The 16,304-nt window shown below is 39.0% G+C and overlaps 1 protein-coding gene across 1 annotated transcript in view; it reads left to right on the top strand.

Moving 5' to 3' along the window:
- The window catches only part of PLXNC1 (plexin C1), a 70,270-nt gene that overhangs the window by 36,029 nt on the left and 17,937 nt on the right, over positions 1-16,304 (top strand). The window contains exons 15-21 of the mRNA XM_027732266.2: positions 2,250-2,349; positions 3,379-3,480; positions 3,863-3,966; positions 7,728-7,769; positions 8,271-8,395; positions 8,944-9,142; positions 10,547-10,693. Of these exons, the coding sequence (XP_027588067.2) occupies positions 2,250-2,349; positions 3,379-3,480; positions 3,863-3,966; positions 7,728-7,769; positions 8,271-8,395; positions 8,944-9,142; positions 10,547-10,693 (819 nt within the window). The remainder of the gene's footprint in view (positions 1-2,249; positions 2,350-3,378; positions 3,481-3,862; positions 3,967-7,727; positions 7,770-8,270; positions 8,396-8,943; positions 9,143-10,546; positions 10,694-16,304) is intronic.

Below are 16,304 nucleotides of genomic sequence, written 5' to 3'. Positions count from 1 at the left end.
ATCAGAGAAGAAAATGCCATTCTTGTGACAGAAGCAAGATTCAGATGGATCAAGGGGCTCAATACAGCAGGAACAGGATCATTCCTATCACAACACTGAGGAAGAACTGACACATGATACTGTGGGCTAAGTAGAAAAGATTTTAGATAAAACTGCAGTCAGGAGACACACTGTATGACTGGAGAACAGCAAATATAAAACTAGTATTTTACATAAAAAAAAAACCAAAAACAAACAAAAACCAAAACAAACAAACAAACAAACAAACAAAAAAAAACCAAAAAACCCCAAAACCTAGGCAAATGCAGGCTTGCTGATTTAATCCCAGCTCTATGTAAAACTTTATAATGTATTTTGAATGAGAGGCTCATGAAAGACCTGGAGGTAAGTGGAAAATGGGACAATTGTCAACTTCTTTTTAATGAAAGCAGATCATGCTAGATATCTTTATTTTGTAACATGAGTGATTTCCTCAGCAACAAAAATGCAGTAGATCACACGTACCTGAAAGTCACTCTGGTGACTTAACATGGTGATTATGAAGACAGTAGGGGTTAGAAAAACCGAATACTGTGTATAGGGAGCCGACTGGCCAGTGTTGATGATATTATTTAATATCACTAGTGCCTTGAACACAAAAATAAGGCATGCACTAATAACATTTGCTGATGACATAGAGCTCAGAGGCATTACCAGTCCAGAGAAGGTTTTATAATGTCATGCGGAAAAATGAATTTAGAAATAGCAATTGGATTAATTCAGGTGTATCTTATTTAGTTTATGATTCATAAGCGAGATAAAAGATGAGGAAAGAAATGGGACCACTGGATAGGAAGGTTATGGTGAAGATTAAAGATAATCCACATATGAGCAAAAAATTAAATGAGTGCTTTGTCTCACGTTTCAATAAACAAAGATGAGTAACAGAAATTTCTGCTTTAGGTATCGCACAGTTGGACACGAGTAGATAAAAGCAGGTGTATTAGTCACAAGATGGTTAATGTATTTAGCCACCAACGCATTTCAGCCTTGGAAAAGGCAAATGGGATCCTAGGAAGGCTCAGACCAAAATAACTTTTTATAGGAACTGTGAAAACATAGAAACATCAGAGGAAAAATAACATCTGCTGAAGGAAATAGATCTGCTTTGTATTCTGTTCTTTGTGGCCCCAGAAATATAAAGGCTGTGTCCTTCCAGCCCTGTGGGGTGTTTTTGCTTGCTTGTGTCTGTGTAGCTGCGATGTGACTATCCAGTTGGCAGGCTGCAGCTGCCCTGGCTGCTCACCTCCTGTGACAAGCCAGTGATTGCAATCACCATATCTCTGCCTTCCCTGCTGTAACCCAAAATAATTTCAACCCAACCCTCCTTTTCAATTATCTCAAGCTCATTTCTATCCCTGGCACTTGGTGGTATCTTTTTATGTGTCAAAGCATATTTTTACATCTAGTCTGTTTATAGTCTTAGCTACCCTTTATTTATGTGCTTTCACAGTCCTCTTTGAGATCCTCCTTTGTGAAATTTCTTCTGCCGTAATTATCAGTGGTGAATGCCTCAGTTTGGCATCTGGCAGACTTCAGCACTTTCATGTACTCCTAAGAATTAATGCCTGTCCTGCCTTTGACAAGCCCACTGGCTATTGGGGGATGTTGTCCATGTATTGTGTGTTGCTTTTTTTTTTTAAGACCTTCAGGAATGCTATACCTCCTACACAAAGAGGTTGAAAGTTCTGCAAAGAAATAGGGAAGAGGGCTGTGGGCCAGTTGTCTTATGAAAAATTTTACTTCCCTCATTCTTAGCATGAGCCTTACACTACTTTTCTGCTCAGCAGAGTAACACTGTGAGTGCATATGAATGTTTTTAATTATTAATGTGTGCCTTCTTTGCTTCAAAATGCCAGAATGTTTAGCAGCGATTCTGAAGGGCATGAGCCACTTGGCCAGCTGGAGGCCAGTTCTTGCCATTCATTTGAGGGCTCTAGTTTGCAGCAAGAGCATGACAAAATGTGGTGCTGCATAAGGACCTCCAGATTTTTATCATCACTGCTCTGTTGTCCTGCTTAAACATCAAATCCAGTAAAAGTTAATTTTATGTTGATTCACATATGTTTTCCTGAATTGCTCCTGTCTTCCCAATAATCTACCATGATCCTTATGTGCCTTACATACTTTTTTATAAAACACATTAAATGTCATTTTAAGCACTGATATAATAACTGTCCTCTAGTAACACAGTCATTACTTTTCTTCAGGTCAAATTGGGAAATTTTGAGCATGAAGTGAAACCAACATCATCGTACATATATTTATATGTTCTTATTTTGCTACCTATTGTAGTGGGTGTCATTATAGGTAAGTACAAAATGCATTTTCATTTTTTGATTTGCTGAAGGGTGTAATCATGACACAAACACATACATATACACATGTCTGGAACTGTCACTAACAGTCTGGTGGTTTTACCGTGTTCCCAATAAGAGTGGGCAAAGTTAACTCTGTTCTGGTGGTGGAGTCCATCTTGTGAGACTGCAGCACATTACAAGGCAGTAGTTCTGTCTGTTCTGCTGGGATTATTCACTATCATTTCATCAAGCAGGCCATAGGACTGACATGCCTGTGTCACAACTTGGTCCATTCTGGCTGCCAGAGCTGGGCTACCCTCCTGTCCCTAGGGCAGATGTTCCCTAACAAACTGCTTATCCTCAGGCAGTGTTTGTGGTGTTTCTGCTCAGTTTCATTTGGATCATTCGTGAACTTATGGGTCATTACTAAACTGAGGGAGGTAAATAGTTATCCCTTCCTGTTTTTAGTGCTCCCTTTTTTTTGCACATTTTTATTTGATTATATATTTGATAAATTTCCATTTATTTTAATAAGATTAGGTGTTTGTTTTTTTGGTTGGTTAATTTTTTTTTAAAGTTCATTTTAAAAAGGAACCATATCATGCTTTTATGCTCTCAAAATAAGCTTTAGAGAAGTTAACAATTTAGAAGTGGATTTCCTCTTCAGAACAACTGGTTTTCCTGTTTGATCAGTGCTACCTTAAGTAGGTTCCTATTAGTAGAAGTGTTTGTTAGATTCTGTGTCTCGCTGTGCAGGCTCTATATAGCAGAGTGTGTTGTACTTTCAAATAAAGTTGGATTGACAATTCTAAGACCTTGTTAAAAGGAATGATTTTTATTAAACATTGGGGTATAAATCCAGATAACTAGGGCTCATGGGTACTAGCACACTGACAACAGTAAAACACTAATCCTCCTGGAGAGTGCAAGTGTACATTAATCTTTCTGTTTCTTAAAATAATAATAAAATATGTCTCTTATATGAGGGTTTTCTGTTCTGCGCTTTTTATACTCATAATCTTTTTTTCCTCCTTTTTAGCGGCATTCATAGTTACTAGATACAAATCCAAAGAGTTAACTCGTAAACAGAGTCAGCAACTTGAACTGCTGGAATATGAGATTCGTAAGGAAATACGCGAGGGTAGGTCTAAAGAGCTTTACAGAGCTTAAGGATAGCATAATTTCTGAACTGAACCTGTCAAGAAGCTCACATTATATAAACATTTTTATTTTGTAGCTGTTGGAGTATTTTTGTGTTGGATCAGAATTCCTCTTTAATATTGTGTGCACTGCAGTAGCAGATAGCACTGAGCTAATAGGATTGCATATAGTATTTTGTTCAGCAGCAGTCGGGGGAAAAAATGGATTGCTACTTTCCTGCTCATAAGAACTTCAGCTATAAAAAGAACCCCTCTTCCCTGAAAACTGTTTTTTAAGGAACATCTACTGGGGATAAGTTATATTTGTGAAGATGATTTTGTGTCAACTAAACTAACTCTCTGGGTGGGGATGGGGTTTTTCAGGATTTGCTGAACTGCAGATGGATGAATTAGATGTGGTGGATAGTTTTGGAACCGTTCCCTTCCTTGACTACAAACACTTTGCTCTTAGAACTTTCTTTCCAGAGGTAATGTTTACAAGTCTTTTGGTTTTCAGGCCTGACTAATATTAAAAAAGCTAGGAAGCTCAGGATCAAATAACTGAAGAAAATACTACACAGTCATTGCTCATTGTTTTCACAAGAAACTTTTCTTAAATCAGAAATTACCAAAGAACACTTAAGGCTGTACTTCTTTATATTTAAGCAAGCCTTTGTGCTGTAGCTAAAGCAACATTCTTCAATTTTCAAGGGTTGTGTGTGTATCCATTTCTTTTTGTCCAGCCTCACTCAGCTGCTTGCCTTTCAGGCCATTCTAACTAAGCTATAATTTATCCATTGCTCTTTTCGTTCCCATGCTTTCACTTCCAATGCTATAGCTAATTAGAGTAACAGTCAGGCTAGCTAACATCATGACACTTCCTAATTAGACTGATGAAGAAATTCTGCTGACTTTCTACACCAGGGTGCTGACAGAAATGGTAAGATGTTGATTCAAAGGGGTGCAGGTCAAATGCTTAGAAACTCCATAAGTACTTGTGTTGTCCACTTTAGAGGTAGATATTTTCAGTTTGTGCCACTGTGCCAGAGGACCAGATGCCTTCTCTTGAATGTTTTATGTTTCTTACTGGGTTTTTTTCTTTGCCTATGTGGCACATTATGAGCTGATAAGTACCTTTGCCACAACTTTCAAAATTATATCATGGTGTTTACCAGTGCTTACGAGCATTTACCCAATTGGCAGAAGCTGTGATCTCAACTGGTGATAGTTTTTTGTATAACTGACACCAAAGAGTAGAAACCCTTGGTTAGGCATAACTGGAATGTATGTGAATTATCTACTAGTCTTCATGTGCTACTCATCACTGCTGCGGCCAAGTCCTGTAGGCTTGTCTGCACACTGCTTCACTTTATTGCTGTTTGTGATCCCAGTGAAAACTCATTGTGATAAAGTTAAACACACGTGATAGTGTGGAATCAGGGCCTTTGTTTTTTGTACAAAACCAAATACCAGATACTAAGGTGGAATAATATTTAGCAATTACATATGCAAAATCCTGGTGTACTTTGAGTTCGGTTCTCACACCAAAGGACACTGCAAATATCTCTTCTGGTACTACTGTGATGCCCCCATTATTCTAATTTGTAAGGGGTCACCAGGTGGTTTGAAGAAAGTAGACTAAGGCAACCTTACTGCCTACATCTCTTTCCTTTCTGTTTGTTTTGTTGCCAGGCATATTAACATTAAAATAGCATTTTTATTTTTAAGAATATATCTTTTCCTAGTGATAGTCCTCCCCTGTCAAAACAGTAATAATCTGTAGAAGCTGTCTGAGTGGAAATGCTGTGCTTTATGCAAATAAAAAGTAAAGAAAAAGAGGCACAAAGTCTGCCACTCTGTGGCATTATATAAAGTCAGAATGGAAGGGCTCCTGTGTTGCCTTGGCAAGTCTTGTGCCACTGCACATTCTGGAAATTATTCCAGTTGGATTTTGTCTGAGTTTGAAATACCAGTACCACAAAGGGTCACTTGCTACTATTAGCTCTCTACAAACATGTGGTGTCAGGCAAGTTATTTAATGTGTTGTGTACCAATTTTTTCTGCTAAGTACTTATTGTTTACATTGCAGGAGTGTCCAAACATGCCTTGTGCTGTATGAGTGTGGTAGGAAAGCTGTGCTCCACTAAACAAACATTATAGATGAACAGAAAAACCAATGAGGTAGAGATTGCAACTGAGTGTTGCAAGGGTTGACAGAAGGGTCAAAGTGCAAAACCACCACTTCCTTCACTAACCTCATGTGTTTGAATGATGTCCATATTGTATACTTTCTGCCTTCCAGTGTGTTTAATGGGCTTTGTCACATCTAATCTGAGCTATTTATACATGGAGATCAAAGCTGTTCACTGAGCATCTTCTGTAGTCAGCACAGAGATGGGCAGCTCAAGAAAGTGATTCATCCCATTTGCCTGAGACATCTCTCTCAGGATGGGACAAGTTTAAGCTTAAAGAGGGAGTCAGATACATAAAATTAAGGGTGATGGATCCCATCTTCATTTTGAGAGTCTTGCTTTCCACTGCTTCAATTTTCTATATTTAATCTGGCTTGATAGCTTTTATTTTCTTGCTTAATGCTTGTGGATGTTAAATGGATATTATATCTATTCTTCTAATGTTCTTGCTGTTTAGCCTGTCTTTTCCTTTACTTGTTAAATTTGTAGTATTATTTCTGTTTTCCCTAAATTTCACACATTTTTGGGTTTAATGCTACGTGCTTGTTCCATGTTCACAAGCATTTTTAACCATTAATGTGGTTCTGGTTTTTTCAGTGTGTGTGTTTTATTGGTAATGGGTGTATGGGTTGCTGAAGAAGTTCTGGAAAAATTGGAATAGCCAGTGGAGAAAGAGGAAGAAGAGTATGGTAGGGGAGAAGAGAACATAAGGAATGAAGAAAGGGAGGGATGAAAAATCACATATAGGGATGAAAAATTAGATGTGAGATGGCAATGTGCGCTCATAGCCCAGAAAGTCAGTTGTACCCTGAGCTGCATCAGAAAGAAGTGGGACCAGTGGTCAAGGGAGGTGATTCTTCCTCTCTGCCCCTGTGAGACCCCACCTGGAGTACTGTCGCCAGTTCTGGGGTCCCCAGCACAAGAAAGACTTGTACCTCTTAGAGTGGGTCCAGAGGAGGGCCATGAAAATGGTCAGAAGGTTGGGACACCTCTCCTATGAAGAAAGTCCGAGTGAGTTGGGGTTGTTCAGGAAGGCTCTGGGGAGACCTCATTGCAGCCTTTCAATAAAAAGGAGGCTTATAAGAGAGATAGAAACAGACTTTTAGCAGGGCTTCTAGTGACAGCACAAGGGGCAATGGTTTCAAACTGAAAGAGGATAAATTTAAATTGGACATAAGGAAGAAATATTTTATGATAGGTGTGATGAGAGATTGGAACTGGTTGCCCAGAGCTGTTGTAGATGTCCTATCCCTGGAAGTGTTTAAGGCCAGGTTGGATGGGGATTTAAGCAGCCTGGTCCAGTGGAAATTGTCCCTGCCCGTGGTAGTGGGGTTGGAACTAGATGAACATTAAGGTCCCTTCTAACCCAAACCATTCTGTGATTCTGTAAGGAAACTAGGGGCAGCCAGCATCACAGATAAAGCAGGTGACAGTAATTGTTACTAGTGTAAATTTAGTGCTCAAGAGGCATTGACAAGGTATTTGAGAACTGGGGGCTTCCTTTTGTGTGAAGGCTTCTGCTAGGACTGGATGTGTGGTGGCACCTGTGCCTCTCTGGAGACTGACAGCATGGACCTCCTGGAGAGTTCATTAGTGAGCATTCATAAAGTGCCTTGAAATTAATAGAGGCAGATGAGCTCAAGTGTCACTCTGTTATGGAAACTGTGTATACCAAAGGCTATCATTGCCATCCAAGAAGGATGCAGCCTGCAGCACCCATTGCACACAAGCACATTTGAGGATGAGGATAATAAACAGCTCTTCCTGTGGAGCATTAGTTGACTGCTGTGCTAGTGCAGCTCAGCAACATCAAGTAACACATTCAAGAACGCTGAAGTCAATACCAAGTCATCTTTGAGAGTTTACTTTTCAGTGAACTTTGGCCACACTTTTACAGAAGTTACTGGGTAGAGTTTTTATATTGTCTCTGCTTTAGAATCTGGCATTTCCATTGTTTTATTTCAAGTAGTATCAGGAACATGCTTGGTGTGTTTAACATACATGTGTTAGAAACTTCTGGTATACTTAAGAATGATAAATATCCCCTTATATTTTAGTCAGGAGGCTTTGCATCCATCTTCAGTGAAGAATTGCCACAGGTAAGTTGTGTAGTGTGATATGCCTTAATTAGTAATTTTTTTTTCAAGAGCAATTGTATCCCTTCTCTCAGTGTTGTCCTAGAACACATGAGCTTACATTTTCAGTATGTTCCCTACCCTCCTTGAGGAGGCTTACATGGATTTATATATAAAAAGAATTTGAAATTTAAGATGCTGTTACCCAATGTATATTATGACTTATTTAAATAAAATAAACAGAATCTAGTAATGAGAAATGGCAGGCAAACTTAACTATTGGCACTATTGGTACTACTTTGTATATTTGGCGGTAAATGTATGCTCTATATGTGTGTACTCTGTGTTGTACACAAATGCAAATGCATCTTCGGTAAACTCCTGAGACCTGTGAAATAAAACAAAATTCCCACTGATTTGAATGAGGCCAGGATCTTATCCCATATGTTTCTTACCATTTTTCTGAGCATTAAGAATCCATCATAGCAAATCTACAGTTTGCTTATTTTTGTTTAACTATTCCAGAGCAGAGACCAAACGAGCAAGGATGAAAGCTTCAACATGTTGCATGCTTTAATTTGTAACAAGAACTTTCTTGTTACTCTCATTCACACCCTTGAAAAGCAGAAAAATTTCTCTGTGAAAGACAGGTATAGTATGATTATGCTTATCATCTTCAAGACAAAGAATTAGCCAGAAAAAACAACATGGATTATAGCACACAAATGTAATTTCTACTACTTGCAAAACAAGTTTGCAGTACTCCAGAGCATTTTTCCTTTTTCTCCATCTGCACACACTGAGGAAGAAAAAACATTACCATTAAAACAAGCCATTAAAGAGAAAGTGGAATATTTGTACATGTAAACAGAGGCAGAGGAGCAGGAAATATCACTTCAAAACTGTAAACACTTCCTGCAGTTAGATCAACAGTTCTACAGTTTAGAAATGTTCTGTCACTGAAGCAGGTGTTGTTCTGCAGAATTAAATTTAGAGGCACAAATTCTGTGTTTAAAAAATAATCACAAGAGCAGATGGACTTGCATTTTTTATATTTTTGTAGAGAACAGTGGACAATTTCTGTGCCTGAGGAGGGAAAACATAGGATATGAACTGCACTAAAGTGTGTTTCATTTATTAAATCTGACTGGGAATAGATACTCTAAAATTACAGCTTTTTTTTTTTTTTTTTTAACAGGTGCTTGTTTGCATCCTTCTTGACTATTGCATTACAAACTAAGCTAGGTTATCTGACCCATATTTTGGAAGTGTTGACAAGGGACTTGATGGAGCAATCAAGCAATGTACAGCCTAAGCTCCTGCTCAGACGAACCGAATCTGTGGTAGAAAAATTGCTGACAAACTGGATGTCTGTTTGCCTTTCTGGATTTCTCCGGGTAGTGTACATCTTTTCGCTACATAAGAGATATGAAGAATTTCTTTAATTGATTTTTTCCATAGGAACTGTTTGAGGGATCAGTTTAAAGCATTTACTCTAACATATAACATTACTGGTGTGCACTCTTCTAGTTTTAGGTGACTCAGCTGGTTGTCATCAGTAGGATGCAGGAAAAGAGTATGACATGGTCATCTCCACGCAATGATCATGTCATTTTTTTGGCCAAGATTTGGGTAATTTTGTAATCTAGCATATCCTTTTTTCATGTCAGACATTATTTCAGCTCAGTGATCAAACTAAAAGACTGACTGACACACTTGTTAAAATGCAGTGGTACCTTTCTATGCAAGTTGTTGGAAAGCTACTATGTAATGGACATTGAAGGAATACCGTCCTTTAGAAAACTAGAATTCTTTCCGAACTTTTCAACCTCCAAGCACCACTGCAAATTTCAACAACTAAATGACTTCAAATAGAAACAAAATAAGCATTTTGTTTCATTTTACTGTTTGTTTATTCAAGTCCACTTGGTAGCACTTTGTTCTTGGTTTCAGAGCTTGGTTACGCTTCCTGTCTCTCTTATCAATGTGATGATATCGCACTGATGGTATCACTCTCATCAGTCCTTGCATTCATACAGCAGCAGAATTGTTTGATGCTCAGCAGCTCACACCTGTTTCCTAAAGCCCCAGGAGAGTGCCAAGGAACTGTCAGTGATACGTTTTCGGTACACCAGTCATCTTTACAGAGCTGTGCTAGTGAGATGCCTTAGCCAGGCTGCAGGAATGGTGTCATGTGGAAACAAAGATACACCCTTCCTTTCTTGGGTGCTTTCCTGAAGACTGGGGTTTAGGCAGGAGAGAAAAGGCCTGGTTTCATTTCCTCTTTTGCTGATACACCAGTGTATGTCCCACCATCTTGGTCCCAGGGCGTTTATTCAGGGACAGCAAGGGGAAACACCAATTCAAAAGGAATTTTAGTTGTCAGCTTGTTTTCTCACAGGACTGAAAATGGAAGAAATAGCTAAAGTATGTGTGTGAACACGTGCATGTCTCACCTCCCACCCACTCTTTGGTGGAACTAGAAAGCATCTGCCAGGTGGAGTAGGAGCAGCTTGTCTGTAGTGTGCTTATGCACAGGAAGGACCTGTGAGCTGTCTTGCCACGCACTCCAGCTGTCCCTTGCTATTTGCATGAGACTTTTACACTGAAAAGCAAAGGATGGAGGTTAAACAAATAACTAGACAAATCTGCTCAGAGGTATTTTCTTTTCTAATTGCAAGGTAACAAGTTAGTTAAAAGGAAATAACATCATTTGTTACACTTGATTTTTTTCTAGTTATTCGTGGTCATTTAAGGATTACAAAAATAAACATGTTTCTTGCCTTCTTTTCACATCCTAGGAGACAATTGGTGAACCTTTCTATTTGCTAGTGACAACCCTCAATCAGAGGATAAACAAAGGACCTGTTGATGCGATAACTTGCAAAGCCCTGTACACACTTAACGAAGACTGGCTGCTGTGGCAAGTGTCTGAATTCAAAACAGTGGTATGTTTGCCAGCTTGTGTTCCCTCCAAACATAGACAACTACAATGTTTTCTCTCTTTCTAGGAAGCTAAATTAAGGTTCTTAGTCACTAAGGTGATGGTTAAGTACCCAGATAGTAAAATTATTATTGTTGACAAAGTTACAGAACACAATGGAGTTTAACTAGCTGGTTATATATATTTCACAAATAGCACTCACTCCTCACTTCACAGCATGCATTAATCGCCAGAGATTAGGTTTAGTGAAGTCTCAGGGTATTAAAAAATCCTTCTTATTTTAAAGTGTACTACAAAAATATAAACATGCTTAGAATTTAAACTAAATTACACTTTACCAATGAAAGAAATAATGGAATGCAGAGGTTTTATTTTTCTGTTGTGTTTACTTGTGGCTAATCTTCAGGCAGCAATAATTTGCTGTGAGTTTCCATGTTATTAGAACCAAATTAGCTTCAAATTAGCAAGGTTACAGAATGGTGGATTTTATTTACCTGCTTGGTTGAAAACTAGGTATCTAGGAAGTCTAGCTTAGTTTCTGAACTTTACTGTAGATTTTTTTGCCTTTCTCAAAGCAACTAAGAAATACTCTCTATTTTACAGTTACACCCAGACTTCTTTAAAAGCTGGAATTCTCTTGCTGATTGTCATTCTGACACTGAGATGAGAAGAGATAGCAGGATTATTGCACTTTGGAGCATGTAAAATTGTGACTTTGGGAGTAGGAGGTCTGAAAAAGGTTTTCAGAATAACCAGAGCACTTTTTTGCTCCAGATTTTCCGAGTGATTTTGGGTCTGAGAACTTTAAAATGTGCGTTTCCAGTCATTTGCATAGCTTCCTTGATTCGTAACTCCTGGCTTCCTGATGGAGTTACCATACTTAATTAGGAGTATGGGAAGTGCAACTGAAAAGTGGGCTTCAGACACTGGCAACAGAAACTGCCAGGCAGCAACGGCAATGGCACGGACACTGCAAGTGCAGGTGGCTTTGGAGGAGAATTCATTAATTTTCAGAACCTATATCTGGAGTCTCAAGTAGGGCTGAAGCTTCTAGGTCTGCCCATCTGTTTTGCAGCAAGAACCTGGAGGTCTTAAGATGCTATATACTGGAGCAGACTACCTGACTCTAGAAAATTTGGCTTGTCAGCAATCCATTGGTTTTAGCTCACTGGGTCACGTAGGAAACTCACTGAAATGGCAGCATTTCTGTGAATCATTTCTGAATTGTGATTTTCTGCTGAAAATTCTCAAACTGATAAAGTTATAGTTAAATCTTCTTACAAGGCTGTTGTTAGAAGCTTCATTTGAAGGTACTTGAAGCTAAGTTACCACATTTGGAAAGAAGGTTTGGGACCTAAAAAAGAAATGCATGATACAAGATATTTGGGTTCCTTGTTTGTGTGCTGCATTCTGCATTATCCAGAGTAAGTTTAAATATATACCTATATGTAGCCATAGGATACAAAACCCAGTAGTGATACAGAGCAACAATTTTCAAGCAAGCCCAATATGCCTGTTACTAGTAGACTGCACAGAAACATCTGGTCCTGTGGAATTGATTGACTTTTCTTATTTATAGAATGAATTCAAATGGAGAGCCCCTTGGGGTATAGCTGACTCTGAAACTGCTGAACAACCTTAAGTACTTTTCCCCGTGCTACTTCTATGCATGCAGTCACTAAGAGGGTCTTGTGGTCAGTCTGCAGAGAAGAAGAAAGAGGGGAAGTGGTCTGAAGGACTTGATATCACTGGGGAAGGCTGTCTGTAGATGGGTGAGGAAGTGAGAGAGCACATAGCCTTTCTCAGATGTTGTATGCTGCCTTTGTACTTTATATTCCTGCTTTTAAATAGGAGATGATACTATTATACAGTTAGTAAGTCAGCTTTCCCAGTTAAGGTGCAGCAGTTTCTTAGCTGAGAAGTGGCTTAACATTCCCTTTAAAACCATCAGAAAAGGAGAGAGGATCCTGCAGTGAAATTGCAGAGATGAAGTCCAAGGACTGTAGTTCTTGCTGGACATGGAAACAGTTTTGTTTGGCGTATTTATCTGAGATTTGTGCTGGAATCTAAAACTGTGCTGTGAAAGACACTTAGGTGGAATGGTGAAGCTTTCTGGGCTGGGGAAGCAAATCAGCTGTGCATGCTTTCTCTTGGAAGAATAACATCTAACAGGAGGCTAAAGAGGAAGTAGTCAGCTTTTTTTCTCTTACTAACACCACTTCACATGCACTGTAATGACATGCAGGACCTGTGAGCATACAGACAGGGAACCTTACAGTGGAAGAACATTTCTGTCTAAGGTATTGCAGGTTTTATTTTCTGCATGGAATAAATTCTGATCTGAGTTTTCAAATGCATTTGCACATTTGCTAACTGCAGTTACATTCTGAGTCTCACAGTATTTTGTTGGTATTTTGTTTTGCCCCTTTCCCCAGCCCTGCAATAGCAGTAAATGAAAACATATCTGTCCAGAACAAAGCATAAAAATACAGCCAAGAAGAGGGTGATAGAAAGATACTGAAGCACAGCTGCAGACACTTACTGTCCAAATTTTCTAAGCTGTGTAGGCACTTGAAGACACAGGGATACATCTGCTAGGGAGTTCAATTCTCAAATCAGTGACAGGGCACAAACAGGAGTATAGGCGCTCTGCATGAGAATTTCTCCTTTCAGGATTGGGAGTTCAATTCCAATCCAATAAAAGCAGGATACAAACAGGCTCCTGAAAATCGGGGGGAGCTCCACAGGTCTTCTCCTAAACACACCACTATACAGATAAACTCTTGGCAGACAAAGGAGAAAGAACCTAGGTATAGAGAAAGAAGGAAGGACAGGCCATTTGTAACCAGAAAAAAAGAGAACTTAAGAAACATGTTGGGTTTGAATTGTATTACAACTGTTCTTTGGCAGGGCCCCATGTCTTTTTTAAAAAGGCCACAGACCTTGGGACCACCCAGCCCCCTACTCTTAGCCCTCTCTGCTAGAAAGGGTGAGATATTGAACAGAGATGGGCTGCTGAACTACATACTCAAGTGGAGGAATTGAAGGAAAGATGCTTCTAAAAGCATGGGTCAAGTATGAGCTGAGGAGCTGTGCTGTTTCATGCTGTGCTTATATTTGAGTAGTGAGAGATAAAACTGCCTTGAAAGAGACTTGGATGTGTCATGGAGCCTTTTCTCAGGCTGAGGAAGCAAGCCTGCTTTCTCACAGGCAGACAAGCAGCTGCACCCCTTGGCAGATAATTTGCTCAATGACTGCTGAAGGAGTGCACTGCACAGCTGAGTGTTAGCATTTCACTGAAGTGTTTCATTTTGAATAGAAAGCTACACAATGCCAGTCTGGCATGGGAGGAGTTCTCGGTGGTATATCTCCTGTAGAAAACCAGGGGAGATTTATTCATATGGTAGACTTGGTGCTCCAGTATTCTTTTGAGTAGTCACTGTTTATTTTAAAAAAGGCATTTGGGCTGTTGAATTCTTTGCTGAAATGTGTTTGTATTTTTAGATGGGAATAAATGATCTAATTCACCTGTTCAGTCAACAGCCTTTTATTAAAAGGAAAGCTAAGCCATGTGCTGGAAGGTTCTTTAAAGTGTTCAACGGCTTTATGAGTTAAAAGAAGTGGGAGGCCTGTAAAAGAGTAAAGCTGAGACAGAGAAACCAATTTCCTAATAAGACATCATGATTGTGGTATTATTAGTCACACTTTGTGAGAGATAAGGAAGATACTAAAGCATGTGATATACGGGGATTTTTGTCAGCAGAAAAGGACACAAAAGCCCTCACTAGAAAGTGAGCAATGCAGATGCTGGCTACAGGAGAGTCTTCTGGATTAGAGACAAATTGAGTGCCATATACTACAGCATCTACAGCACAACCCTTCCTTTGTGTAGTGCCCATCTAGCCTAAATTTAAGTCCTATAACATTTTCTGTGTCAGTTGGTTAACTGTTCTATAACTTCTTCATGGGTAACTGCTGCAGAAGGATCATGCAATCAATCTAATTTTTCCTGTTTATTGTATTTCATAGTCTGGGAGAGAGGGGAGTGGTTTAAGGCAGTTTTGTTGTGCTGTACATCATGGTGCTGACTCTTTACATAAATTGTCTAACTTTTACCAATCAAAAGATTTTTTTGTTTTTTTCAGTCTCTCTGATAAATGGAAATATGATCTGTTCAGAGGCATAGCTGAGTAGAGAACAGGGTAATGAATAAGAGCCCTTGAATATCCCAGATTATTGTTCTTTATTTCTTAGAAAATATTATATTATCGCATTTCTTTAATTATATTATATATTTAATATTATATTATCACATCAAACCACATCTGATTTATTATCTGCTAGGTTTATTAATAGCTGTAGTAAATAATTCATTGTTTGAAATTAGTTTTCAAGAAAAGTACAAATCTGAAAAGCCATCTGTAAACACTGTCTTCAAATCTTATTTCTGTCACTGCATGAGTGCAAATACGATTTTTACAGTTATTCCTGTCTTGTAACTAGTGTCCAAGCTAGTTCCTATACAAGTAGTTGCAGGTGCTTTAGAGACTTTTATGCATTTAAATATTCCTTCCCATCTGACCACTTCTTTGACTTGTAAAGTGTTCTTATTATCCTAACATTTTGGACACTTCCACTTAAGCAGTCCACAAATGACTTGTATTCTACCTACATAAAGGATGAGTACTCTCTTTTAACAGTCCTGCCATCCTACAATGAGTTGAGTGGGAATGGGAGGATTCTCACTTGCTAATGACTGAAGAGGCTGCACATTCCTGTGCAACCTGTGTGAGAGCATGAGCTGAAAAGGCAGCAGACAAATAGACAGTTTCTCCTGATAGTCTGAAAGGAATAGAAAATTAAGGAGAAGCAGGAACACGAATATTGCAGTGTAGGAATAATGTTAGGAGGAAAGGATCAGCTAAAGGAAGGAATGCTTCCAAGGATGTAGAGCAAAATCAACATCAGTTAAAGTTCGAGGAGCTACTCCTCGAAGGAAGGTCATTTCAGAGACTAGAAGAGGCAAAGACTGATTAAAATGAGTTTCCCAAGGACAAAATACAGTTAGTCCCTGTCCACAAGACCACGACCTCAGGGCAATCCAAGTCAAGGACAGGACTGCTGTCTGTTCAGTTGGTCTGTGGACCTAACCAAGCATGACTCCCTCATTGCTGTGCCAATATATTTTTTACTAATTTTCCGCATGAAATCCCAACCTGAGGCATGGTATCCAGTCTGCTTCTCCTTCTGCAGGCACTGTTCCCACATATCCTGTTCTTCCATTCCGTCTGTCCTTTCCATGGACTCATTTTCCTCACAATTAAACATCTCGGTGTCCTGATTAAGTTATTTTCTATTACTTAAGTTACATCCTAGTCTTTCGTAAATCCTGATCTTCATCATTTTGCAACCCTGTTTTAATACTCCTTTTGCTTCTGTAGCATAAACTTAACTTATGTCGCCTTGGACTACTTTTTTTCACTCCCAGTGTGTTATAATTTCCATTCTTGCTGGGTAATGAGCAGAAACTACCATTCTACAACTATTAATAACTACCCATTTTTCTAAAAAGAGAGAAAAGTTGTCCCTGCAACAACCTGGACAGAAGTTCTTTC

This window comes from Pipra filicauda, unplaced genomic scaffold (genome assembly GCF_003945595.2).
Source record: "Pipra filicauda isolate LSUMZ 115617 unplaced genomic scaffold, ASM394559v2 scaffold132_size2486313_pilon, whole genome shotgun sequence".
Taxonomy (NCBI): domain Eukaryota; kingdom Metazoa; phylum Chordata; class Aves; order Passeriformes; family Pipridae; genus Pipra; species Pipra filicauda.
The sequence above is the reverse complement of the archived record's forward strand: the minus strand, read 5'-3'. Positions and strand labels throughout refer to the sequence as shown.